General features: G+C 48.6%; 1 protein-coding gene across 4 annotated transcripts in view; it reads left to right on the plus strand.

Moving 5' to 3' along the window:
- RABEPK (Rab9 effector protein with kelch motifs) overlaps positions 1–26214 on the plus strand; it is a 342909-nt gene that overhangs the window by 191364 nt on the left and 125331 nt on the right. For all 4 annotated transcript variants that reach the window (XM_040324880.1, XM_040324881.1, XM_040324882.1 and 1 more), the window contains exon 4: positions 422–574. In XM_040324880.1, the coding sequence (XP_040180814.1) occupies positions 422–574 (153 nt within the window). The remainder of the gene's footprint in view (positions 1–421; positions 575–26214) is intronic.

The following is a 26214-nucleotide window of genomic DNA, read 5'->3' on the forward strand; positions in this document are numbered from 1 at the left end:
TCACTATATCAGCTCTTACATTGATCACCTGCAGCCCTGGGGGTTTATTGTCAAAAAAAGCCTGAAAATAATCTATGCTATCTTTAGGCTGGATTCACACCTATGCATTTTTAGCGCATTTTGCAGATTTGCACTACAGTCCATTTAACATGGTTTCCTATGGAACACGTTCTGTAGTCTAAATCTGCAAAATGCAAAAAGCACAAAAAATGCATAGGTGTGAATCCAGCCTTAGGCTGCAGTGGGATCAGCACTACAATCTATTTAGTACAGTAATTATCAGATCCCAAAAATATATTAAGTATATAAGTTAAATATATTAAGTTAAATGTTAAAAAAAAGTATGCATTAAAATCATCAGGGTTTTTATTTAAACAATATACCAAATAAAACTTTACTTCCCATGTAATTTTCTTTGTAGATACCTATAAATGGTATGGCCTGAACTGGGATGGTTTGTCACCACGTTATGAACATGCCAGCTTTATCTCAACTGGAAATCCAGGGAGCATGTGGGTGTTTGGAGGAGCAACACAGGCAGAAAATCAGAACAGTGTTCAAGTAATAAACCTAGGTATGTGTCCTTTTTATTAACCTTTTGCATGAAAAAGTATTCTTTTTTTTTCTCATCAATTAAAAGACACTAGAATTTAAAGGAGTTGTAAAGGCAGAATTAAATGCATTAAGATTAAAAGGCTTCTGTGTGTAGCAGCCTCCCCAGCACCCCCCTAATAACTTACCTGAGCCCCATCTCTCTCCAGCGATGTCCACAAATGTGTACGCCATCCAGGACGCTTCTCCTGATTGACCGAAGCACAGCAGCAGCACCATTGGCTCCCATGGCTATCAATCGAATCAGTCAACCAATCAGAGACACCGCTACTAAACGTTTTACTAGGCGGTACTGTACACCCACTAAGCTACATGCCATCTTTCCTACAAAACCCCAATTGTGCTTTAGAGGATGCTCCTCACCAAGCTCATTCTCACACATTTTGGGAATGTGAGAACATTTCCCAAATATGGAGACAATTAGAAAACCTTTCTTCAGCTATCACAGGTTCCCAAATAAATCTAACACACTCTAATTGCCTATTGTTCACACCAATCATAGTTCTGTCCTTACCACACATTAGACTTGTTCATACTATTATGCCGCTTACACACGATCAGTCCATCCGATGAGAACGGACCGATGGAGCGTTTTCATCGGTTAACCGATGAAGCTGACTGGTCCATCGCGCCTACACACCATCGGTTAAAAAAACGATCATGTCAGAACGCGGTAACGTAAAACACGACGACGTGCTGAAAAAAAACGAAGTTCAATGCTTCCAAGCATGCGTCGACTTGATTCTGACCATGCTTGGATTTTTAATCGATGGTCGTGCCTACTAACAATCGTTTTTTTTCTATCGGTTAGGAATCCATCGGTTAAATTTAAAACAAGTTGGCTTTTTTTTAACCGATGGTTAAATAACCGATGGCGCCCACACACGATCGGTTTTGACCGATGAAAACGGTCCATCAGACCATTCTCATCGGTTTAACCGATCGTGTGTACGCGGCATTAGTGTTGCAATACATTGGCTCATAGCATTCTATTGGAAATCCCCATCTGTCCCAACTGTCCAATTAAAAACAAGAATTAATACTATTGATCTTACGGAGAAAATATTTTTCACTTATATAACACTATGCCATTTTTTTTAAACGGGACTCCTGGTTCATTCATTGTGATGTTTTATTTAGACTTTCAGGTAATTAATCTTAAATATTCAGTGTCCTACTGAGAATTTAACTTTTCAATGTTTATTAAATATATGAATAAAAAAATTTGAATATTGCTCTTTATTATATTAATTTTGTACTATTTTTTATACTAAATTTCTTTCCTTTTTGTAACAATCTTACCAAGATATATACTATGGCCCGGATTCTCGTAGCACTTACGCCGGCGTATGTGTAGATACGCCGCGTAAGTGCACAGATGCGCCGTCGTATCTATGCGCCGGATTCTTAATACAAGATACGCCTGAAATTTGGCTTCATCCGACCGACGTAAGTTTCCTACGCCGTCGGAGCCTGGGCGCATATTTACGCTGGCCGCAAGGGGCGCTTCCATTGATTTACGTGTCGAATATGCAAATGACCGAGATACGCTGATTCACGAACGTACTTGCGCCCGTCGCAGTAGTATATGCCATTTACGTAAGGCGTACGTCTGGCGTAAAGTTATTCCACCTATAGAAGGCGCATCCCATGCAAAGGTATGGACCACAGAACAGCCGTCGTATTTTACGTCGTTTACGTAGGACTACGTGAATAGGGCTGGGCGTAGGTTACATTCACGTCATAGGCATTGAGCCGCCGTATCTTAGGGAGTATATTCAACGTGATTCTGAGCATGCGCGCGCATGCGCCGTTCGTTCGGCCATTCATTTGCATGGGGTCACGGTTCATTTAAATGTATCACGCCACTTCCAACTACTTTGATTTAGGCCGGCTTACGCCAACGAGTTTACGTTACGCCGACGCAACGTTGGGGAGCGAGTGCTTTGTGAATACAGGGCCAGATCCACAAAAACCTGGCGTAACTTAAAAAATCCCATTTAAGTTACACTGCCTTAAAATTTCTACCTAAGTGCCCGATCCACAAAGCACTTATCTAGAAATTTCAGGCCGTGTAACTAAAATTCCGCTGGCGCAAGGCGTTCCTATTCAAATGGGGCGAGTCCCATTTAAATGAGGCGCGCTCCCGCGCCGGCCGTACTGCGCATGCGCGAAGTTACGTTACGCCGAGTTTTGAGGATCGCGCCGGCTTAAAAAAGTTGCGTCGGGAAAAAAAAAAATTACAGCGTCGCTCGGCATGCATTCCTGAGGGAGAACTCCATGCCAATTTTCAAAGAAAAAAACGGCATGGGTTCACCCCCCAGGAGCATACCAGGCCCTTAGGTCTGGTATGGGTTGTAAGGAGACCCCCCTACGCCGAAAAATCGATGTAGGGGGTCCCCCTACAATCCATACCAGACCCGTATCCAAAGCACGCTACCCGGCCGGTCAGGAAAGGAGTGGGGACGAGCGAGCGCCCCCCCCTCCTGAGCCGTGCCAGGCCGCATGCCCTCAACATGGGGGGGTTGGGTGCTCTGGGGCAGGGGGGCGCACTGCGGGCCCCCCCACCTCAGAGCACCCTGTCCCCATGTTGATGAGGACAGGACCTCTTCCCGACAACCCTTGCCGTTGGTTGTCGGGGTCTGCGGGCGGGGGCTTATAGGAATCTGGGAGTCCCCTCAAATAAGGGGGCCCCCAGATACCGGCCCCCACCCTAAGTGAATGGATATGGGGTACATCGTACCCCTATCCATTCACCTGTAGGCAAAAAGTTAAAGTTAGTAAACACACAACACAAGGGTTTTTAAAATAATTTATTATTCTGCTCCGGATGCCCCCCCTGTCTTCTTTATTAGCAGGGGGGGCTTCTTCTTCCACTCTCCGGGGGTCTTCTTCCACTCTCCGGGGGTCTTCTTCCACTCTCCGGGGGGGGTTTCTTCTTCCGCTCTCCGGGGGGGGGGCTTCTCCGCTCTCCGGGGGTCTTCTTCTATCTTCTCGCCTCTTCCGCTGTTGACTCGGCGAACCCCGGTTCTTCTGCAGCTGTCCGGTGCCTTCTTCTTCAGCGCTGGCTGCCTGCTATCTTTGTGTGTTAGCTCAATTTCTAACAGGCAGCCGGCGCGGTCTTCTGTGACGTCAGGGTCTTCTCTTCTGTTCTTCTCCCCTCTTCCGATGTTGCCTCGTCGCCTCTTGTCGCTGTAATGATGGAAGCGCGCCTTGCATCCCATTTATATAGGCATCACCGTCCCATCATGCTCCGGTAGGTACCCACGTGGTGGGTGCACGTGGGTAGCCCCCCCCGGAGAGCGGAAGAAGAAACCCCCCCGGAGAGTGGAAGAAGACCCCCGGAGAGTGGAAGAAGAAGCCCCCCCTGCTAATAGAGCTAATAAAGAAGACAGGGGGGGCATCCGGAGCAGAATAATAAATTATTTTAAAAACCCTTGTGTTGTGTGTTTACTAACTTTAACTTTTTGCCTACAGGTGAATGGATAGGGGTACGATGTACCCCATATCCATTCACTTAGGGTGGGGGGCCGGTATCTGGGGGCCCCCTTATTTGAGGGGACTCCCAGATTCCTATAAGCCCCCGCCCGCAGACCCCGACAACCAACGGCAAGGGTTGTCGGGAAGAGGTCCTGTCCTCATCAACATGGGGACAGGGTGCTCTGAGGTGGGGGCGCCCCCCTGCCCCAGAGCACCCAACCCCCCCATGTTGAGGGCATGCGGCCTGGCATGGCTCAGGAGGGGGGGGGCGCTCGCTCGTCCCCACTCCTTTCCTGACCGGCCGAGTAGCGTGCTTTGGATACGGGTCTGGTATGGATTGTAGGGGGACCCCCTACGTCGATTTTTCGGCGTAGGGGGGTCTCCTTACAACCCATACCAGACCTAAGGGCCTGGTATGCTCCTGGGGGGGAACCCATGCCGGTTTTGTTTTTACAAATTGCCGTGGAGTTCTCCCTCGGGAATGCATACCAAATGCCGTCGCTGGAATGGGCTTTTACATGGTGTGACTTGTTTACACTTTGTAACACCAGCCCTAGTTTTACACTTGCAAACTAAAACTTACGGCGAAAAAACGAAGCTGGAAAGCTTTGTGGATCGCCTTAAGTGCTAATTTGCATACTAGAAACGGCATTTCGACTCGAAATGCCCCCAGCGGCGGATGCGGTACTGCATCCTAAGATTCGGCAGTGTAATTCAATTACACATGCCGGATTTTCTGCCTAACATTGGAAAACTGCTTCTGTGGATCAGTTCTAAAGTTAGGACAAGGGATAAGATTGAATAACAGCAGTTACTCCGCCGTATCTCTTTTGAGGATCTGGCCCACAGTTCTTGCCTCTCTGTGTTACGTCAGCGTAGCGCATATGAGATGCCGGCAGAAATATGCGCCGCTCTATGTGAATCCAGCCCAATATACTTTTTTATATCAACTATATATAATTTAATATGATGTAAGACTTTTTTTCATAATGTTCCAAATTCCCCTTTGTTACCACTATTTTACACCAAATAAAAAGTTTATAAACAAAAAAATTCTGGAAGTTTCTCCAGTCAGATATTGAATGCAGTTAGTTTTAGGCAGTCAAAAAGGAGTTTTGGGGGCATGGTTTGAGGTGCAGAAATGATTGCCACTTGATCCGGGAGCTACGTTGCCATCTGGGATTTTTTGAGCTTCCACTACTGCCCTGCCCCTCAATGTGGGAGAAAAAGTTCTCCCTTTCCATCCCACCTGGACCCCTAACTCACAGCTGTAATCTGCCAGAGATATTGCACATTCATCCTTCTGAAATGCCAGCTGAATGTCCCTCTGGATCCTTTCCATCAACTGCTTACAGAAGGCAGACAGATTTCTATGGTAAAGGTAAAATTTGCCTTGATGCAGCAGCTAGGGTGTGTCACGTACCTGGTAGGAGTCTGATATGATGAGGTCGGCCTCCCTTGTATCTCCAGCCCAGAACCCCTCTGAGGATGAGACAGATGGCAGTTAAGGTTAGGAGGAACACGAGTGCCTCTAAGTGTTGCTTGTAGTACTGTCAGGTGGAGGTGAAGACAGAAGACACTGGTAGAGCAGCAGGTATCAGGCAAGGTGGAGTGGAATGTCCGCTGGAATTTAAGGGGAACTCCAAACCACTAGCAGAGTCTGGATGAACAAGTAGCAGGTACTTCCGGGATGCAGAGGTCAGAGGATAGCCGGGTTCGATAACAGACAGGCAGCGAGGTCAAAAGGATAGCCGGGATCAGAAGCCAGGTATTCAGGAGGAATTAGAGTCCAGAGGGGGAGTCAAGGAAAGCCAAGTCGGTAACAGGAATCTGGCAGAGAATACAGGCGTCAGGTAGTCAGGGCACTGCTGAAGACCAGTCCGCACCGCCTGGTCATCAGAGCTCCCTTTAAATAGGCAACATTAGGGATCAGGAACGCCTCCTGCGTGTGCACGCCGTCTGTTGCCTACGCGCATGCGCAGTAGCACGCTACAGCGGTTGTTGTATCCTTTGTGCGCGCAGTCTAAGTGTGTGCGCATGCACACGTGTGCGTGCCAAAGGCGTCTCCATCCTTTTCTTACAGGGTGAAACTTGTACAATAGATGCCAAAAAGGACTGATTTACAATCTATTGAATCTGATATTAAGAACTCTCTATCTGTAGCAGTATCAGACCTTCAAACTGACCTCCGCGGTGTTGTTGAATGTCTGACGGAAGTGGAGCAGTCTGCTGCCCGGCATTGCATTTTACAGGCATTGCAAAACTTAATGGACCGGCATTCATGACACCTTACCGATATGAACCGTAAGTTAGAGGATTTAGAAATTAGGGGTTGCCGGTGCAATCTTTGGATCAGAAGGATTCTGGAGTCTGTGGAGCATGAATTGTTACCCTTAGGCACTCTGGACCCTTTTCAACAATTTACTAGAGCACCCTCAAGACTCCCCTGTCTCTACAGGGGAGTCTTGAGGGTGCTCTAGTAACCTCAAGACTCTAGTATGCTCATGGAGCTCTCACGCCATGTGGCTGGAACACAGAGCAATGTTACATGCTGTTTCCTGGATTTTTGCTTAGGGGAAGATAGTAGATAGTACAGCGGGCAAGGGAGCAGGAGGGATTAACATTTAATGGTTCGGATATGAAGGTTTTCCAAGATCTTTCTCCCATAACCCTGCAAAACTGCAGAGCTTTATGTCCATTATTCACATAGAGATGGAAGTTTACATCCTTACATCCTGCATCCGGCAGTCAGTCACTGAAAAGCAGGAAGAATCTATTAACTACAAAGGGTGCTCACCAGCGCCCTCACAGTTCATTCAGAACTACAAGCCATCTCTTGCGATTGCAGATGGGACCTGTAGTTCATTCATTCACAGAACTCTGTGAATGAATGATGCAGCTGTGCTTTTTTTAAATGTGAGGATCCCCACCCTCTGTCACAGGGTGATTGGGGGGGTGGTGCAGAGCCCCGCAGATGTGTTTTTTTTTTTAAATGTGACCGGTGCGGGGAGTGGATGCCCCACCCTCTGTCACAGGGGGGCTGGGTGGGGGTTGCAAGGGACTGCTCAAAAAAACATGTTACATGCGACAGGTTACAAAAGGTTAACCTATTCTTTTAAATAGATAACAACTATAGCATTACTGTTCCTTTCCCAATTAGCCACGAGAGGAGAGTTGGTGCATCTATATACCATTCTGAGTCCTTTCCATTCTTCTGGTGTCTCTACAGGGAGTCATGTAATGCGGTCCATTGTTTCGTTCACATATCTAGGCCTTCTTTTTTTCTTCGTTTTATGAACTTTGTCACCTGGATAATTTTCTATGCTTATTTTCCAATGTTGTATTTTATACTATGGGTGCGTTCATGTTGCTGGGTGAAGAAACGCCCCAAGAAACTCTGTTTTAATCCTTGGCCACTTTTAGAGGTGGGTTATTATCCCACCTCATTGCGGTGTTGGGCCTTCTCTATAATCTACAGTGGAGATCACATGTCTCAGATGTACTTGCATCTACAGTGGAGATCACATGTCTATATTGGTGTTACCCTGTAGTGCCTCGGGTATCTCTACTCCACGTAGGAGAATCATAAAGTAATCATATGCTTAGGGAAGATTATAGGCTGTTTTTGTACCAATTCTGATAAATGTTCTATGGTAATTTATGTTCCATTGAGATCTTGGGCTGCAGTTCACTAGTTTAATGGCTACTTTCCCCTTGTTGTTTTTGCTTCCCTCTTATCCACCCTGGTTCAGAGGGCTGGTATTTACTTGTGGTGCAGGGAAAATGTGTTTTTTATTGGTTGGGATATAAGTATTTACTCCCCATGTGTGCTTCAGGCATCCCTTCCCTGTAGTATCGCCACACCTTTGACTACACCACACAGCTGGGCCTCTTGCCCAGGTGACCCATTTTCAGATTTAAGTAGTGGGAGAGAGCCTGGCCTCTTTTTTCCACTTGCATTTGTGTTTTCCTTCCTTTTATTTCCCTTTTCATCTTTCCTCTCTCCACTATTCGTTGGGACCTTTTGCTACAGTCCTTCTTCTCTCCATTTTGGGAGTCGAAGAGTCTTTTTGCTTTTTTTATCCTTTTTTTTACAGATTTTAATTCCTGAATACAATTTGAGTATAGCCTCAAGTCAATTAATTAAATAATCGTATAATGTACCATCATCCAACATTTTATAGAGAAAGAGAAGCTGGAGGATAGAGTGGTAGCGGCTGCTAGTACCGCAAACCTTAAATGACTATCGCCCAAAAAAATATTATATATGGACTTTCTCGGTACTGATGACACAGGTAAATACAGTAAAAAATCATTTATTATACATAAACTGCCCCTTTTTCACACATACTACACCATATGAGGTTTTTCTTTTGGAGTAAGGAAAGCAACTGGAGGCTGGTGTGGATGTGAAAAGCTTTTTTCCTGCATGTTGGTCTGATACACACATTGAAGGCTAAACGGCACCATTGCTAAAGTCAGAGGAGATACATACCTGCATATGATTACAGGCTATAAACCTACCCTAATCTGGTGAGCGCATAGTATATAAGAGGTGGTGGTGACACATAATAAGGGTAAAAAGTCACAACATTTTGGTCAAGAACAAACGGCATCAACTTTTGGAGTCTTTGAAAAATTGGACTTTATTTGTGCACGTGTATATTATAGTACTCATATTTACCGAGATTGTATATCGCGGGTCACTTTTTGAGCACATTGGTGTTATTATATATATATGTGATTTAAGTATTATATTCACAGTGTTAATAAGTAAATTTTGCATAGGGTCAACGCAGTAGTATATGTGTCGCATATACAAACACACATTTCTCATATCACTTCACCTCTTGGAGGTGTTTATAGTAACTGCAGCAGATATAGTAAATTGTTAAATATTATTTTTGCACCGGTGACACAACATACACATATGTCAAGCTGAGTGACTATCCTGTTCCTCCTCAATGATCATGCTGATAGCTTGTAAGAACATTTTTGGTTCTGGGCACCGCCACCAGTGGCTAAGCCCCAATGTTTCTGCCCCTGTTTAACAGGGGCGTGTAATTGAATTTTTTGATGCAATACTTTGCAGCAGGGTTCATTCCTGCGCTCCAACTAGTGTATCTGTGAGGGGTTGCAGTGTTGTGGCACCAGTGCCTAAGCCCCAATTTTTCTGCCGCTGTTTAACAGGGGCGTGTAATTTAAATTTTTGATGCAATACTTTGTAGCAGGACTCATTAGTGCCTGCAACACTGCTTTGCTCCCAGTGCCAGTAGTCCTGCCAGCTGTTTGGCCATGCAACCAGTTCCCAGTAACCACCAGAACGTTCCACCAGCTTATCAAGAGTTCATGGACATTTGACGAGAAAAAGGCAGATGTCCTACCACCTTACCGGCCTTATGATTGTCCCATTGAACTACTCCCTGGGGCCGAGATCCTATTTGGATTAATTTTTCCCCTATCTGAAGGCGAGCTGGAAACCTTACGGTTGTATAGCAATGAAAATCTGGAAAAGGGGTTTATCAGTCTGTCCTCTTCTCCTGCTGGGGCCGGTATATTCTTTGTTGAGAAGAAAGATGGCACATTGAGGCCTTGTATCAGAGTAATAATCCTTCCAGCCGGCTTCAGCTGTCTCCATGCGCGCATGCGCAGTGGAACGGTGCTCTGGCGCATGTGCATTCGCGGTCTGACGGATGTGCATGCGCGCTGGCACACACTCAATGTGATCCTTTGGCCGGCCTATAAAAGCTTCTCTGGCACTCAGACAAGTTGCTGGTTTGTCTTCAGCTTCCTGTTTGTATTTCATCCTGTTTCCTGTACCTGATTGCCTGTTGTGACCCGGATTGCCCCTGACTCTGCTCTTCTCCTGGACCTGATCCTCTGCCTTCTTAAATGGACTCCGCCTTGTCTCCAGTGTTTGACCCTCTGCTTGTGACCCGGACCTGCCCCCTGTCTCCTTGCCTTGACCCTCTGCTTGTGACCCAGATTCGCCTTGTGTCTCCCAGACACCATACCTCAGCCAGTGACTGTATCCATGTATAGTTCTCTGTGTTTGACCCTCATCCTGGTTCTGGACTTCTGTTTGATCTCCCTCAGTAAGTCATCCCACCTACCAGTTTCTGCACAGCTGCTAAGCCCTACAAGGACCACCACACAAGTCTATTCCTGCCTGCTGGCTAGCCTGTGCCTCTTTGTACCATTCACTCCCTGTATCACCTCCAGGGGGCGAAGTGCGCTTAGTCGCAAGGGTAAACCGCGCTCGGCCTCGGTAAGTACTTACCTGATAGTACAAACCAGCCATGTCAGAGGCCAACAGAGTGCGTTCCCATCTTGAGATCTTGTGCCAGCAGATTATGGCACTCATTGATGCAGTTCAGAAGTTGCAAGAAAGCTATACACAAATAGACAGTCGCCTCCAACAACTTTCCTGGTCACCCGCTTCAATAGCTGCAACTCCTGCACCCACCAGCGGGGCCTCCTTGTCTCAAGCCTCATCGAGCCCCACTGTGATCATGGCTTCCCCTGAACCCAGGGTCCCCACACCGGAGCGATTCTCTGGCAATCGTAAAACATACAGGGCCTTCAGGACTGCCTGTTCCTTATACCTAGCCCCTCAGCCCAGGACTTTCTCCTCTGAGGTGGTAAAGGTGGGTTTTATTATCTCCCTCCTGGCTGATGAACCACAAGCTTGGGCCCATAGCCTGATGGAACAGAGGAGCCCTGTGTTAAATTCAGTTGATACCTTTTTCGAAAGCATGGCACAACTGTATGACGATCCACAATGCACAGCCACAGCAGAAGCTACCTTACATAACTTGTCTCAAGGGCGAAGGCTGGTTGAGGACTATACTGCTGAGTTCCGGAATTGGTCGGCCGATACCGGCTGGAACAAACCTGCTCTTAAGTATCAATTCCGATAGGGGTTGTCTGAAGCCCTTAGCTACGCTGGAGGATTTGATCCAAGCAGCCACCAAATTGGACAGGTGTATGCGGGAGCCACTACGGACTCCGGTCACCAGGAGTTCCTGCACTTCGATGTAATCCCTTCTCCTATGTTTCCCATCATCTTGGGGCTCCCTTGGCTACAGGCACATGAACCCCAAATCAATTGGAACAAGAAAGAAGTCTCCATTTGCTCCCAATACTGCTCTTAGCACTGCCTCCTTCCAACCCCAGCCTCTTGCCTAGCTGTGAAACCTGTACCTGACAACCTCCAACATGTACCTCCTGGTTTATCTTGCGTTTAACCACTAGCTGACCAGCCGCCGCAGTTATATGGCGGCAGGTCGGCTTGGCTGCGTGCAATCACGTAGCTATACGTCATTTCGCATTCCAGCCAATAGGGGCGTGTGCCCCCTGCCCGCCCCTGGTACCGACGCGCGTGCCCGGCGAGCGTGATCACCGCCAAGCCCCAGCGATCACTCGTTACAGAGCAAGAACCGGGAGCTGTGTGTTTATACCCCTGTCAGGGGGAGAAATGACTGATCGTCTGTTCATACAATGTATGAACAGCGATCTGTCATTTTCCCTAGTCAGTCCCACCCCCCCTTCAGTTAGAACACACATTAGGGAACATAATTAACCCCTTCCCCGCCCCCTAGTGTTAACCCTTCCCTGCCAGTGGCATTTTTACAGTAATCAATGCATTTTTATAGCACTGATCGCTATAAAAGTGCAAATGGTCCCAAAAATGTGTCAAAAGTGTTCGAAGTGTCCGCCATAAGGTCGCAGTACTGATAAAAGTCGCTGATCGCCGCCATTACTAGTAAAAAAATAAATATTTATAAAAATGCCATAAAACTATCCCCTATTTTGTAGACGCTATAACTTTTGCGTGTATGGTATGCTTCGAATAAGAGCCGGAGGATGGGCACTTGCTGCAGGCAACAAAGTGTTGCCTGCAGTGGTTTTGCGATAGAGGTCGGTTGCCAGAGAGTCATCCCCACTCCTAAAGATAGTAAGATCAATGAAATTTGTTTTATTGATGTCACAACAAAAAGGTTAAGTTCAAATTAAAATGATTGACGTTCAGCTTTCTGATGAACTCATCCAGTGACTCTCCAGTGTCTGTCCATACCAAAAATATATCATCAATGTATCGCATCCAACAAAGGTTGCGATCGGTGTATTGCAGCATGGGTTTACTGGAGAATAAGTCCCTCTCCCACCCCCCAGATACAAGTTGGCGTAGGCCGGTGCATAACATGTGCCCATGGCCACGCCTTGTATCTGGAGCTAGTGGGAGAGATCAAAACTGAACCAATTGTGGGTGAGGATGAAACTCAGCAATCGAAGAATAAAATTGTTGTAAGGCCAATGATGGTGATCCTCCTCATGAAGAAAGGTACGTATCGTCTCAACCCCCCCGCTCGTGGGGGATACTGGAGTATAGAGCCTCCACGTCCAATGTCACGAGCAGGGAGTTGGGAGGAACGACCATTACCGCAATCTGTCTAAGGAGAGCCAAAGTATCCTTAGTGTAAGAGGGTAGTGCTATAACATGAGGCATAAGTACAGAATCTACAAGCCTGCTTGCATTCTCAGTAAGGCATCCAATGCCTGAAATAATCGGTCTCCCAGGGGGCGACAAGGGGTTCTTATGCACTTTGGGAAGCGCATAGAATGTCGCCACCCTGGGAGACCGAACATTCAGGTAGTCATATAAGTCTTGATCAATTAAGCCTTTAAAAAAGGCATAATTGATGATATCCAAAAACTCATCTTTAAATGAAGAGGTGCATGTCAGAGATCTCCCTGAGGACAACTCCTGGGACCCCTTCAGGAAATTACATGCCCCACGCTTGATCCAGGCCTTTCACCAGGAACTTCCAGGACTGATGTCCAATTTGGGCCTCGGGAGGGGGGGGGCAACGTCAGAGGAAAAATCCTTCCAGCCACATCAGCCGTGTCCATGCGCGGTGGAAACAGTGCTCCGGCGCATGCGCATTCGCTCAACGTGATCCTACAAAAGCTGCTCTGGCGCTGTCACGTACCTGGGTGAAGTCTGAAGTGACGAGGTCAGCCTCTCTTGAATCTCCGGCCCTGGTCCCACTGAGAGTGGAGACAGGGGAAACCAAGGGCCAGGGGAGACACGATTTCCCGCAGATGTGACTCCAGAAGCCCGCGGCAGGTGATGCGAATCTTGAGAAGCAGGAAGTCGCAGCAGGTTGCAGAGACGAAGTCGCAGCAGGTTGCAGGGACGAAGTCGCAGCAGGTTGCAGAGACGAAGTCGCAGCAGGTTGCAGGGGCAAAGTCACAGCAGGTTGCAGGGACGAAGTCGCAGGTACCCGGGAAGTTGAGCGGAGCAAAACAGGAGACAGGAGCGTGGTCACATGGGAAGCCAGGTTCAGCAGCGAGCGGGCAGCAAGTCATCAGGCAGGAAAGAGGGTCACGTGGGAAGCCGAGATCAGAAACCAAGAGTCAGAGATGAAGCGAGTCCAAAGCGAGATCAAGGAAGCCGAGGTTCAGTAACCGAAAATCAGGAGCACAGGAACAGGCACAGGAAACAGGGACCGGAACCGCTGAGATCCGTCAGCACTAGGCTGGGGTCAGTGCAGCCTAGTGCACTGCTGCAAATTCGCGCACAAGCGCGGGCGCACGTTGCCGCGAATTCGCGGGAACAGCTCTGACAGTTCTCTTACATTGCCCCCTCCCTACGGGCAGCCTCCGGATGCCCCTCAGGGGTTTCTTCTCCGGATGGCGCTGGAAAAAGGCACAAATTTTTTGTGGGGCATGCACATTGGAAGCTGGTTCCCAAGAGTTCTCTTCCGGACTATAACCCTTCCATTTAATTAAGAACTGAGTTTGACCCCTCTTGGTCTTGCAATCCAGAACAGCTTCGACTTCATACTCCTCATTGCCTTCGACAAGAAGTGGAGGAGGGTTTTCCGGATCCCGATTGGAAAATGGGTTAGGCACTGTTGGTTTTAGTAGGGAGATGTGGAATACTGGATACATTTTCAGGTTCCTAGGTAGAATTAGCTCAAAAGCCACAGGGTTAATTCTCCTTTTAACTGGGAAAGGCCCTAAAAACTTTGGGCCAAGTTTCCTGGAGGGACAACTCCGCTTTAAATTTGCAGTAGACAACCAGACCTTGTCTCCTGGTTCCAGATTTAAGTTACCTCTCTTCTTTTTGTCAAAGAACTTCTTGTTACTCGCTTGGGCTTTAGAGATGGTATCCTGGAGTAATTTATTGTTAGTGTTGAAAAAGTCTAGTCTGTCTTGTACAGCAGGTACGGAGGACTCAACAGGCAGTTCAGGCAAAAAGGAGGGATGGTAGCCATATTTGGCGAAAAAGGGTGATTGCTTGGTAGCAGAGTGGATGGAGTTGTTATAAGCGAACTCCGCTAGTGGGAGAAGGGAAGACCAGTCCTCCTGAGAGAAGGAGGAAAAGCACCGCAGGTACTGCTCCAAGGTTTGATTGGTTCTCTCCGTCTGTCCATTAGTCTGGGGGTGGTAAGCAGTGGACAGACGGAGCTCAATGTGTAATGCTTCACACAGGGACCTCCAAAATCTGGAGGTGAACTGCACCCCATGGCCAGAGACAATGTTGTCAGGGATCCCATGCAATTTCACAATTTCTTTGATAAATGTGGAAGCCGTCTCGGCGGCAGAAGGGGTGCCCTGTAAAGGAACAAAGTGCACCATCTTGGTCAGACGGTCCACCACAACAAAAATAGAAGTGAAGTTCTCAGATGGGGGAAGTTCCACAATAAGATCCATAGAGATCATGCTCCATGGTTTCTCAGGCACTGGAAGGCTTTCCAGTAGACCCCAAGTTTTGGCTCGGCTGGTCTTGCAGCGCAGACATGTCGCACACAATCTTACATATTTGTTACAGTCCTGTATCAGGTCGGGCCACCAAAAAGAACAAGAAATTAAGTCTATAGTCTTGTGGATACCAAAATGGCCTGCCAGGGGATGATCGTGACACCGTTTGAGAACAGAGACTCTGAGTTGTTCCAGGACAAAGATCTGTTCCCTGTGATAGTAGAGCCCATCTTTAAACTGGAGAGATAAATCTGGAGATGGGGGATGCTCTGTCACATCTGTCTTTATTTGGGACATCAGGTCTGACTGAAGAAGAAGAAAGTTCTTGGCTGGCAGAATGGTGTCTGGCTCTGAAAGTTGAATTGAATCATGGAACATGCGCAAAAGCGCATCTGGTTTGCCATTTTTAGAACCAGGACGGAAGGTAATGTGGAATATGAAACGGGAGAAGAATAATGCCCATCTTGCTTGCCGGGGTCTTAGTATCTTGGCTGTCCCAAATATTCCAAGTTCTTATGGTCCGTGAAGATGAGAATAGGGTGGGCGGCTCCTTCCAACAAATAACGCCACTCCTCAAGTGCAGCTTTAATGGCTTACAGTTCCCGGTCCCCAACATCGTAGTTCCTCTCCGAAGGATTCAATTTTTTAGAGAAAAAGGCTACGGGATGCAATAAGGATTTAGGACCTTGTCGCTGCGACAGAATAGCCCCAACGGCACTTTCGGAAGCGTCCACCTCCAAAACATAGACCAGGGACGGATCAGGGTGCTTCAGGATGGGAGCTGAAGTGAACAGGGTGTTTAATTGTTCAAATGATACTTGTGCTTCTGGAGTCCATCGGAAAGGAACATGCTGTTTAGTTAGTTGGGTAATAGGCGAGATTATACCAGAAAAATTCTTAATACATTTTCTATAAAAATTTGCAAACCCACGAACCTCTGTACTGCCTTCCTTTCAGTAGGGGCCGGCCATTCCAGAACTGCAGCGACCTTCTGGGGATCCATGGAAATGCCATCAGCAGAGATGACAAGTCCAAGTAACTGTATGGTCCGCTTTTCGAAGTCGCACTTCTCAGCCTTGGCATAGAGGTGATGTTCACAGAGTCTACTCAAGACCTTCTTCACATGGGTGCGGTGTAGTTCAATCGTTTCAGAGAATATGAGAATGTCATTGAGGTAGACTATGATAAACAGATCAAGAAAATCCCGAAATACATCATTTACCAAGTGTTGGAAGGTGGCCGGGGCATTGCAGAGACCGAAGGGCATAACTAGATACTCAAAATGCCCGAAGCGTGTTCTGAAAGCTGTTTTCCATTTATGTCCTTCTTTGATCCGGACTAAATTGTAAGCACCCCTAAGATCGAGTTTGGAAAATATCTGTGCTCCCCGCAACCTCTGGAACAATTCAGGAATCAGCGAAAGTGGGTATCTGTTCTTGACAGTGATTTTATTAAGGTCCCAATAGTCAATACAGGGTCTTAGAGAGTGGTGTTTCTTTTCGACAAATAAAATACCAGCTCCTGCAGGTGAGGAAGAATGCAGAATAAACCCCTTTTCCAGACTTTCGTCTATATATTTGTGCAGGGCTTGTAGTTTAGGTTCTGAAAGCGGGTAGATTCGACCGAAAGGAATCTCGGATCTGGGTAAAAGTTCAATAGGACAGTCATAAGTCCTGTGTGGGGGCAAGGTATCTGCACTTTTCTTATTGAACACATCCAAGAATTCATGGTAGGCAACGGGCACTATTTTTACAGTTTCAGGATCCGGACAAATCCTGAGAAGGGGAGTTACAGATCTTTTCTGGAAAACATTGTACCTGACAATAATCGGATGAGAAGGAAACTTGTCCAGTGGCCCAATCTATATGGGGGTTGTGGGCTTTTAGCCAGGGTAGCCCCAGGATTATAGGGAACATGGGAGAAGCAATCACATCCAAACGAAGGAGTTCCAGATGTCCTGAGGCAGTACGGCAGGGAATAGGTATAGTCTCTTGGGTTACTGGTCCAGACTTGAGACAAGAACCATCTGCTAAATGAACAATAAACCCCTGCCTCTTGGAGCATAGGGGTAATTGGTGTAAGGTAGCAAATGCAGCATCCACAAAGCAACTGCAAGCCCCTGAGTCTATAATAGCAGATACAAGGACAGTCTTCTCTGGTAACTGTAACTGAAGTGGTAAGGAGAGGTGGCTCAGGCCCCTTCCAGGGAGATGCATCATGTGGGGCAACAGGGAGGCAGACTTGGGAGGTTTCACAGGACAAGTCTGTATAAGGTGACCAGTTCCCCCACAGTACAAGCATAGTCTATTTCGTAGTCGCCGTAGGCCTTTCCGAAGAAGACAGAGCTGGTCTCGGGTAGCTTTCACGTGAGGGTTCGTGGAGCTCCTTATTCTTAATGGACATTTTTAATGATCCAACAGAACTGGTGGAAATTGAAGAATCGGGGCTGGAAAATGCAGGTGGCTTGGTATTGGTCCTCTCTGATTGCCTTTCTCGTAACCGACGGTCAATCTGAATGACAAGATTAATTAAATCCTCCAGGGAGGTGGGTATTCCCACGCGTGCTAATTCATCTTTTAATGGATCAGAGAGTCCAAGACGAAATTGATGATGGAGAGCAGCTCTATTCCACTGAGTATCCATACTCAGAACACGAAAGTCTGACACATAATCTTCTACAGCCCTTGGGCCTTGCTGGAGTCTACCGAGTGTGGATTCCGCCGATTGTTGGAGAAAAGGGTCGGCATACAACTGGGACAGGACATGGCAGAAAAGAAAGAGTCTGTGGTTGCCAGGGCCGGGTCTTGTTGCTCCTGAAGAGTTCACAACAGCAGGAGAGGAGACAGGCTGATCCCCAAGCTGACATTCCATCCGATTTAGATCTGTCTGGAGATTCTGTACTGTGGGCGAGTGCCGAGAGGGATTGGCAAATGTCTTTGAAAGAAGAGGCCTCCCTTTCAGACTCCATTGATGGCTGACGGATACTGTCACGTACCTGGGTGAAGTCTGAAGTGACGAGGTCAGCCTCTCTTGAATCTCCAGCCCTGGTCCCACTGAGAGTGGAGACAGGGGAAACCAAGGGCCAGGGGAGACACGAGTGCCGCAGATGTAACTCCAGAAGCCCGCGGCAGGTGATGCGAATCTTGAGAAGCAGAAAGTCGCAGCAGGTTGCAGAGACGAAGTCGCAGCAGGTTGCAGAGACGAAGTCGCAGCAGGTTGAAGGGACAAAGTCACAGCAGGTTGCAGGGACGAAGTCGCAGGTACCCGGGAAGTTGAGCGGAGCAAAACAGGAGACATGAGCGTGGTCACATGGGAAGCCGGGTTCAGCAGCGAGCTGGCAGCAAGGCACAAAGTCATCAGGCAGGAAGCAGGGTCACGTGGGAAGCCGAGATCAGAAACCAAGAGTCAGAGATGAAGCGAGTCCAAAGCGAGGTCAAGGAAGCCGAGGTTCAGTAACCGGAAATCAGGGGAACAGGCACAGGAAACAGGGACCGGAACCGCTGAGATCCGTCAGCACTAGGCTGGGGTCAGTGCCCCCTTTAAATAGGCCGTTTGGCGCCAAGGACGCGCGGCCGCGCTCCCGTGCACGTGCACGTGCGCGCACGTTGCCGCAAATTCACGGGAACAGCTCTGACAGTTCTCTTACAGGTGCTCAGACAAGTTGCTGGTTTGTCTTCAGCTTCCTGTTTGTATTTGATCCTGTTATCTGTACCTGATTGCCTGTTGTGACCCGAATTGCCCCTGACTTCTCTGCTCTTCTCCTGGACCTGACCCTCGGCCTGCTTAAACGGACTCCGCCATGTCTCCAGTTCTTGACCCTCTGCTTGTGACCCGGACCTGTCTCCTGTCTCCTTGCCTTCACCCTCTGCTTGTGACCCGGACTCGCCTTATGTCTCCCAGACACCATACCTCAGCCAGTGACTGTATCCATTAGTTCTCTGTGTTTGACCCTCAGCCTGGTTCTGGACTTTCTGTTTGATCTCCCTCAGCAAGTCATCCTACCTGCCAGTTTCTGCACAGCTGCTAAGCCCTACAAGGACCACCACACAAGTCTACTCCCGCCTGCTGGTTAGCCTGTGCCTCTTTGTGCCATTCACTCCCTTTATCACCTCCAGGGGGCGAAGTGCGCTTAGTCGCAAGGGTGAACCGCTCTTGGCATCTCGGCCTCGGTAAGTACTTACCTGACACCTTGTGTGGACTATAGGGCTCTCAACAAAATCACTGTAAAGAATCAATACCCGCTCCCTCTCATTCCATGAACTTTTTCAAAGGTTCCAAACCGCCCGGATCTTCACTAATTAGATCTGGGGGGGTGCCTATAACCTTGTCCGTATCCGCAAGGGTGATGAGTGGAAGACAGCACTCCAAACTCGGTTCGGTCACTTCAAATATCTTGTTATGCTGTTCGGATTATGCAACGCCCCAGCTACGTTCCAGCACCTGGTGAACAAAATCATCTGGGAATTCTTGACCACTTTGTTATTGTGTACCTTGATGATATCCTCATCTTCTCTGCCTCTCTGGAACTTTATCGAACTCACGTAAAGAAAGTGCCCTCAACCCTGAGGAAATGTGGACTATATTTCAAGGCAGACAAAGATGTCTGTTCACTTCCTGGGTCTTTTTCATTTTCAGAGGGAATTTCAATGGACCCACAAAAGGTGAAGGCAATTTTAGAGTGGCCAGCACCTTCGGACAAGAAAGGCGTTCAGCGCTTCGTGGGGTTCCCCAACTTTTACCAGGGGTTTGTGAAGGATTTCTCCGCCACCATAACACCTGTCATGTATCAGAAGTGACCAGAGCTGTGTGGACTGCAACAGAGGAAACCGCAAACAGAAATAGGTGAAAGTAAGTAAGTTCATTTAGGGTAAATAAATATAAATGTGAATACACCACCAATACAATAAGTGAACCAACCAAACAACCAAAACAGTGACAGTAACCAACCAGCATAGGTAGCAAGGGGAGAACCAGAATCGTAGTCAAGCCAGGCCAGGGATCATTAACAGGAGAATAGCAGATGGGGAACCAGAAATAGACAGACAGGGACAAGAAGGAAGGAATCAGGCTGCAGGGAAAGGATCCAGGGATGCAGGAACAGATACAACGGTATCAGGTATCAGGGCACAAGGACAATACCAGGGCAGTGTGTGAGTGCACTTGCCGGGTATTTGTACACATCTCCTTCAATCAGTCTCAGGTGAAGCCTAATTGCTGGAGATGTCGGCCCCACACTGCCAGGAACCCCCCGCTGGTGGACGCCAGTACTGCGGCCCAAAGATCACATAATAATACCACCAGCGGAGAGCTTCCCTGGCAGTTCCAGACTGCCAGGAGACACCTGCTGGTGGACCACAGTACTGCACGCCAAATATCAGGCAGTGTCACCAGCAGAAGGAATCTTTTCTGACAGTACCCCCTCAAAGGAGCGGCCTCTGGACGCTCCAACCAGCTGCTGCTGAGACAAGTCCATGGCATCAAGTCGGACAGCGGGCAGAGTCACACTAAGCTGGGTATAAAGTCCAAAGTATTAAACCAGGCGATGGGCAGCTCAAGCTTGGCAGCAGGCATTTCAGGCAGGGCATCAGGCACATCAAACCGGATAGCGGACACCTCAGGGCAGACAGCGGGCACCTCAGGGCAGACAGCGGGCTCCGGGTCGTCGAGCTGGGCAGCAGACTCCGGGTCGTCGAGCTGGGCAGCAGGCTCCGGGTCGTTGAGCTGGGCAGCAGGCTCCGAGTCGTCAGGCTGGGCAGCGGACAGGAACACATCAGGCTGGGCAGCAGACAGGAACACCTCAGGCTTGGCTGCAGAAAGGAACAGCTCAGGCTGGGCAGCAGACAGGAACACCTCAGACTGGGCAGCAGACAGGAACACCTCAGGCTGGGCAGCAGACAGGAATACCTCAGGCTGGGCAGCAGACTGGGCAACAGGCTCATCAGGCTGGGCAGCAGACAGTGGGTCATCAGGCTGGGAAACGGGCACCTCGGGCTGCAACACTAGAATGTCAGGCTGGGCAGCTGGCACTGGAACGTCAGGCTGGGCAGCTGGCACTGGAGCATCAGGCTGGAAAGCGGGCACATCAGACTGGAAAGCAGGCACATCAGACTGGAAAGCGGGCACATACGGGCAGGCGACAGACACATCAGACTGGAAGGCAAGCTCATCGGGCTGGAAGGCAGGCACAGCGGGCTGCAACACTAGAACGTCAGGCTGGGCAGCTGGCACTGGAACGTCAGGCTGGGCAGCTGGCACTGGAACGTGAGGCTAGGCAGCTGGCACTGGAACGTCAGACTGGAAAGCGGGCACATCAGACTGGAAAGCGGGCACATCCGGGCAGGCGACAGGCACATCAGACTGGAAGGCAAGCTCATCGAGCTGGAAGGCAGGCACACCGGGCTGGAAGGCAGGCACATCGGGCTGGAAGGCAGGAACCGGGACACCGGGCTGGAAGGCAAGAACCGGGACACCAGGCTGGAAGGCAAGAACCACGACACCAGGCTGGAAGGACGGCACCAGGACCTCAGGCTGGAAGGATGGCACCAGGACCTCAGGCTGGAAGGATGGCACCAGGACCTCAGGCTGGAAGGACGGCACCAGGACCTCAGGCTGGAAGGACGGCACCGAGACATCAGGCTGGAAGGCAGGCACCGAGACATCAGGCTGGAAGGCATGCGCCAAGACATCAGGCTGGAAGGCATGCGCCAAGACATCAGGCTGGAAGGCAGGCGCCAAGACATCAGGCTGGAAAGCAGGCGCCAAGACATCAGGCTGGAAGGCAGGCGCCAAGACATCAGGCTGGAAGGCAGGCATTGAGAGAGACTGGAAGGCAGGCACTGAGAGAGACTGGAAGGCAGGCACTGAGACATCAGACTGGAAGGCAGGTACTGAGACATCAGACTGGAAGGCAGGTACTGAGACATCAGGCTGGCACAGGAACTTCAGGCTGGCAAACTGACACAGGAACTTCAGGTTGGCAAACTGGCACAGGAACTTCAGGCTGACAAACTGGCACAGGAACGTCAGGCTGGCATACAGGAATTTCAGGTTGGCATACAGGAACTTTAGGCTGGCATACAGGAACTTCAGGCTGGTCAGCAAGTACTGGTACATCAGACTGGGAAACAGGCACTGGTACAACAGGAACATCAGATTCGGGCACAGGAACTTCAGGTGGAGACACTGGCTGGTTAGCAGGTAGAGGTTTGGCAGAATCAGGTGGGTTATCAGGTTCAGCTGGCATGCAAGCAGACTGGAGCAGGTTGATTGGTGTGGGGGCAGGTTGGGTTACTGGCAGGATCATTTTGGTTGGAAAGAACTCTATTTTCTTTGGCTTAGCCACTGAAGCTCTGTAGGTAAGGGGTGCAGCAGACTGGAAAGGAGGATTGGGATATGACAGAGAAGAGGTTACAGTAGCTGGGGAAGGTTCTTGTGGGTTTGTAGGCTGCTGAGAAGAGACAGGTGGGTAGAATGCAGGATAGGTACAGGGATCAGAGACTGGATATGAGTATTTGGTTGGGAGCAGTGTATACTGGGCTGCAACTGAGGTTGACATGGGAGATGGGGAAGCATACATTTGGGTAGGCTGGTGTCTGATGGCAGAGGTGGTTTGTTTGGCTGGGGCTGATTGCACCATGTCAGACAATGCTGAGAGTATTGGTTGTACAAACTGTAGTTTTAAATCTCCCTGTCTAACAAGAGACTGAGCAGACTCAATGCACCCAGCAATCACCTGTGGGGAACAGGCTGAGTAGTGCTCACAAAAATCGGTGGGGTCGTCTTCAAAAAGCCATACTAGGGATACAACCTGATTCATATTGAAAGGAGGAGTGAAATTATCTTGGCCCTCTGGAATACAGGGCAGAGCCAGCTCAGTACAGATCTTGATCAAAGGCTGCACCTCCCCAAACAGTATACAACCCTGATCGACCAGGGAGTGAGCCGATTGGATAGCTGCAAACAACTGGTCACTAGACCATCCTTTCAAAGCCTGGCGGCAATAATCACCACTTTCAGATGCCAGCAGAGACGAATAAACAATTTCATCAGCATTCATGTTTGCAAACGAGCTGAACCAAAGTGGTTCCCCTGTGCAGCCACTTCTGATCAGGGATGGCCCTGGTATTCTGTCATGTATCAGAAGTGACCAGAACTGTGTGGACTGCAACAGAAGAAACCGCAAACAGAAATAGGTGAAAGTAAGTAAGTTTATTTAAGGTAAATAAATATAAATGTGAATACACCACCAATACAATAAGTGAACCAACCAAACAACCAAAACAGTGACAGTAACCAACCAGCATAGATGGCAAGGGGAGAACCAGAATCATAGTCAAGCTAGGCCAGGGATCATTTACAGGAGAACAGCAGATGGGGAACCAGAAATAGACAGACAGGGACAAGGAGGAAGGAAGGAATCAGGCTGCAGGGAAAGGATCCAGGGATGCAGGAACAGATACAACGGTATCAGGGCACAAGGACAATACCAGGGAAGCGCGGCGGGGAACATTACAGCTTTCATTTGAATAGCTGTGTGTTCCCCGCCGCGCCTCGTCATGTATAGACACTCCCCCTTGCTCGGGAACTTTGATAGACAGATCACCCGTCCAATCCGAGCAAGGGGGAGTGTCCATACATGGCGCGGCGGGGAACACACAGCTATTCAAATGAAAGCTGTAATGTTCCCCGCGCTGATTAATTAGGCGGCGGTGGGCAGGGGGGGGGGGCTTGGCTTTCTCTGTGGAGACATTTATGTGGGGACATGGCTGCATTTATGGGGGGGACATGGCTGCATTTATGGGGGGAACATGGCTGCTTTTATGGGGGGACATGGCTGCATTTATGGGGAGACATGGCTGCATTTATGGGGGGGACATGGCTGCATTTATGGGAGGGACATGGCTGCATTTATGGGGGGGACATGGCTGCATTTATGGGGGGACATGGCTGCATTTATGAGGAGACATGGCTGCATTTATGGGGAGACATGGCTGCATTTTTGGGGACACATGCCTGCATTTGTGGGGACACATTTAAAAAAAAGTATCGGTAATCGGTATCGGCGAGTACATGAAAAAAAGTATCGGTACTTGTACTCGGTCCTAAAAAAGTGGTATCGGGACAACCCTAATCTTTACAGACCATAAGAACCTGAAGTACCTCAGAACATCTAAACGTTTAAGACCCCAGCAAGCCCAATGGGCTCTGTGCTTCTCCAGATTACATTTTCTTATTACGTGTCGGCCAGGCTCCAAGAATGGGAAGGGATGCGCTCTCCTGAATGTTCCCTGACACCCCTGAATCAGCAGAGCCAAGTATGATCCTATCCATGCAGAATTTTTTGCTTATTCAGCCTGACTTAAAGACTTTAAACAAGCAAGCATCTACCCAGTGCACTGGACCAGAAGTATCCTCATTGAGAAACCAAGATGGGTTTTTGTGGCATCGGGATAACATTTTTGTTCCACAGCCAGTCAGACTACAAATTCTAAAGACTTTGCATGACCATAAGCTTGATGGGCATTTTGGGATACGAAGAACCTCTGAACTTGTTCAACGCTCATTTTGGTGGGCCACTCTGAGACAAGATTGCAGGAAGTATGTCAACTCTTGTATCACATGCCAGCACAACAAGGGTTCCAACGCCAAGCCATGGGGACTATTGAGACCATTGCCTATTGCTTGACAACCCTGGAAAGAGATATCCATGGACTTCATAGTAGACCCCCCCCCCCCCCCCTGGGGGGGTGCACCACCATCATGGTAATAGTGGATCACCTTTCCAAAATGGCACAACATTTTGGAAAGGCACAATGAGACAACAAACATGTTCATTAAGGTGATTGTCAGGTTACATGGACTACCAGATAATATCATCTCCGACAGGGGGGTACAGTTAAACCTCCAAATTCTGGAGAGATCTCTGCAAGTCCTTATCAATAGAAGTATGTCTGTCCTCAGTTTACCACCCTCAGAGCAATAGACAAACAGAAAGGACAAACCAAACCCTGGAACAGTATCTACAATGTTTCTGTACTTGCTTGCCGGATGACTGGGTTTCTCCTCTTCAGAGTGCAGAGTTTGCATATAATAACTCATTGCATGCAGCCACCAATCAGTCTCCTTTCTGGGCAAATTGTTCCATCCCTCCTTCTTACTGAATACCATACCTGAAGCATCTGCCCATGCAGTCCAGGATCGAATAAAGTACATTCAAACCAACTATAAGTTGCTTCAGGAGGCCATGCAAAAAGCCAGAGAGGACTATAAAAAATTAACATGATAAGAAGAGAAGAGGAAATCCTGTCTTTAAAATTGGGGACAAGATATGGCTTTCTTCAGTAAACCTCAAGCTCTCATGTCCCTCCCGGAAGCTTGGACCAAAATTCATTGGTCCCTTTTGAAATCAAGAGAGAAATAAACCCGGTGGCTTTCGAGCTGGCACTACCCAGTTCCTACAAAATTCATCCGGTGTTCCATATCTCTCTGCTCAAATCAGCTGTAATAAGTAATTTCCCTGGGAGAGAAGAGTTGCCTCCACCTCCAGTTTCGGTAGAAGGGGAAACAGAGTTTGAAGTAGAGGCCATAATGGATTGCCAGAGGAGAGGTAGACAAGTCCAGTATTGCATCAAGTGGAGGGGGTACCCCCCAAAGACAATTCTTGGGAGCTTCAAGCAATGTACACACTCCTAGACTTGTACAAGATTTTCACAACAGACATCCTGAAACACTGGCCCGTTTGGGAATCTGGAGGCTGCCCCTTGGGGGGGGGGGGGGCACTGTCAGGGAAATGGCCATAGGAGAACTGGCAATAATGCCAGTACTGGTATTGGATGCTTCCGGGACACATTGCCTGCGCACTAGTGCAAGAAGTGTGCATGGGTGTACGCAGGTCCGTAACATTCGCAAAATCTCTAATTGGTGATCACACGCGTACACACAATGTGACTTACTGGCCTATATAAGACTGCTGCTGAGACCATCACATTTCTGGATTGTCATCAGCCTTCCTGTGTTCCTGAGCCTCTGTGCATATTCTATTTGGATTTCCTGCTGTGGCCTGGCTTGCTCCTGATCTGTCTGATCTGCTTTCCTGGTTTGACCACCTGGCTTGCTTTACAGACTTGTTATTATCTCCAGTGTCTGATCCTGACTTGCATTACAGACTTTGCTACTGCTACCTGTTCCTGGCCTGCCTTCCTGTATTTGACCTTGGCTTAACCCTGTTCCTGCTACCTGCCCCTTCCTCCTGTCGGATCTACAGTGTTTGACCCTTGGCCTGGCTTCCACTACCGTCTAATGCACACGCCATTGCCAAGTGTTACTGAGGATTTCTAGAGACTTTGGCCCAGC

This window comes from Rana temporaria, chromosome 9 (assembly GCF_905171775.1).
Source record: "Rana temporaria chromosome 9, aRanTem1.1, whole genome shotgun sequence".
In the NCBI taxonomy this organism is placed as follows: Eukaryota; Metazoa; Chordata; class Amphibia; order Anura; family Ranidae; genus Rana; species Rana temporaria.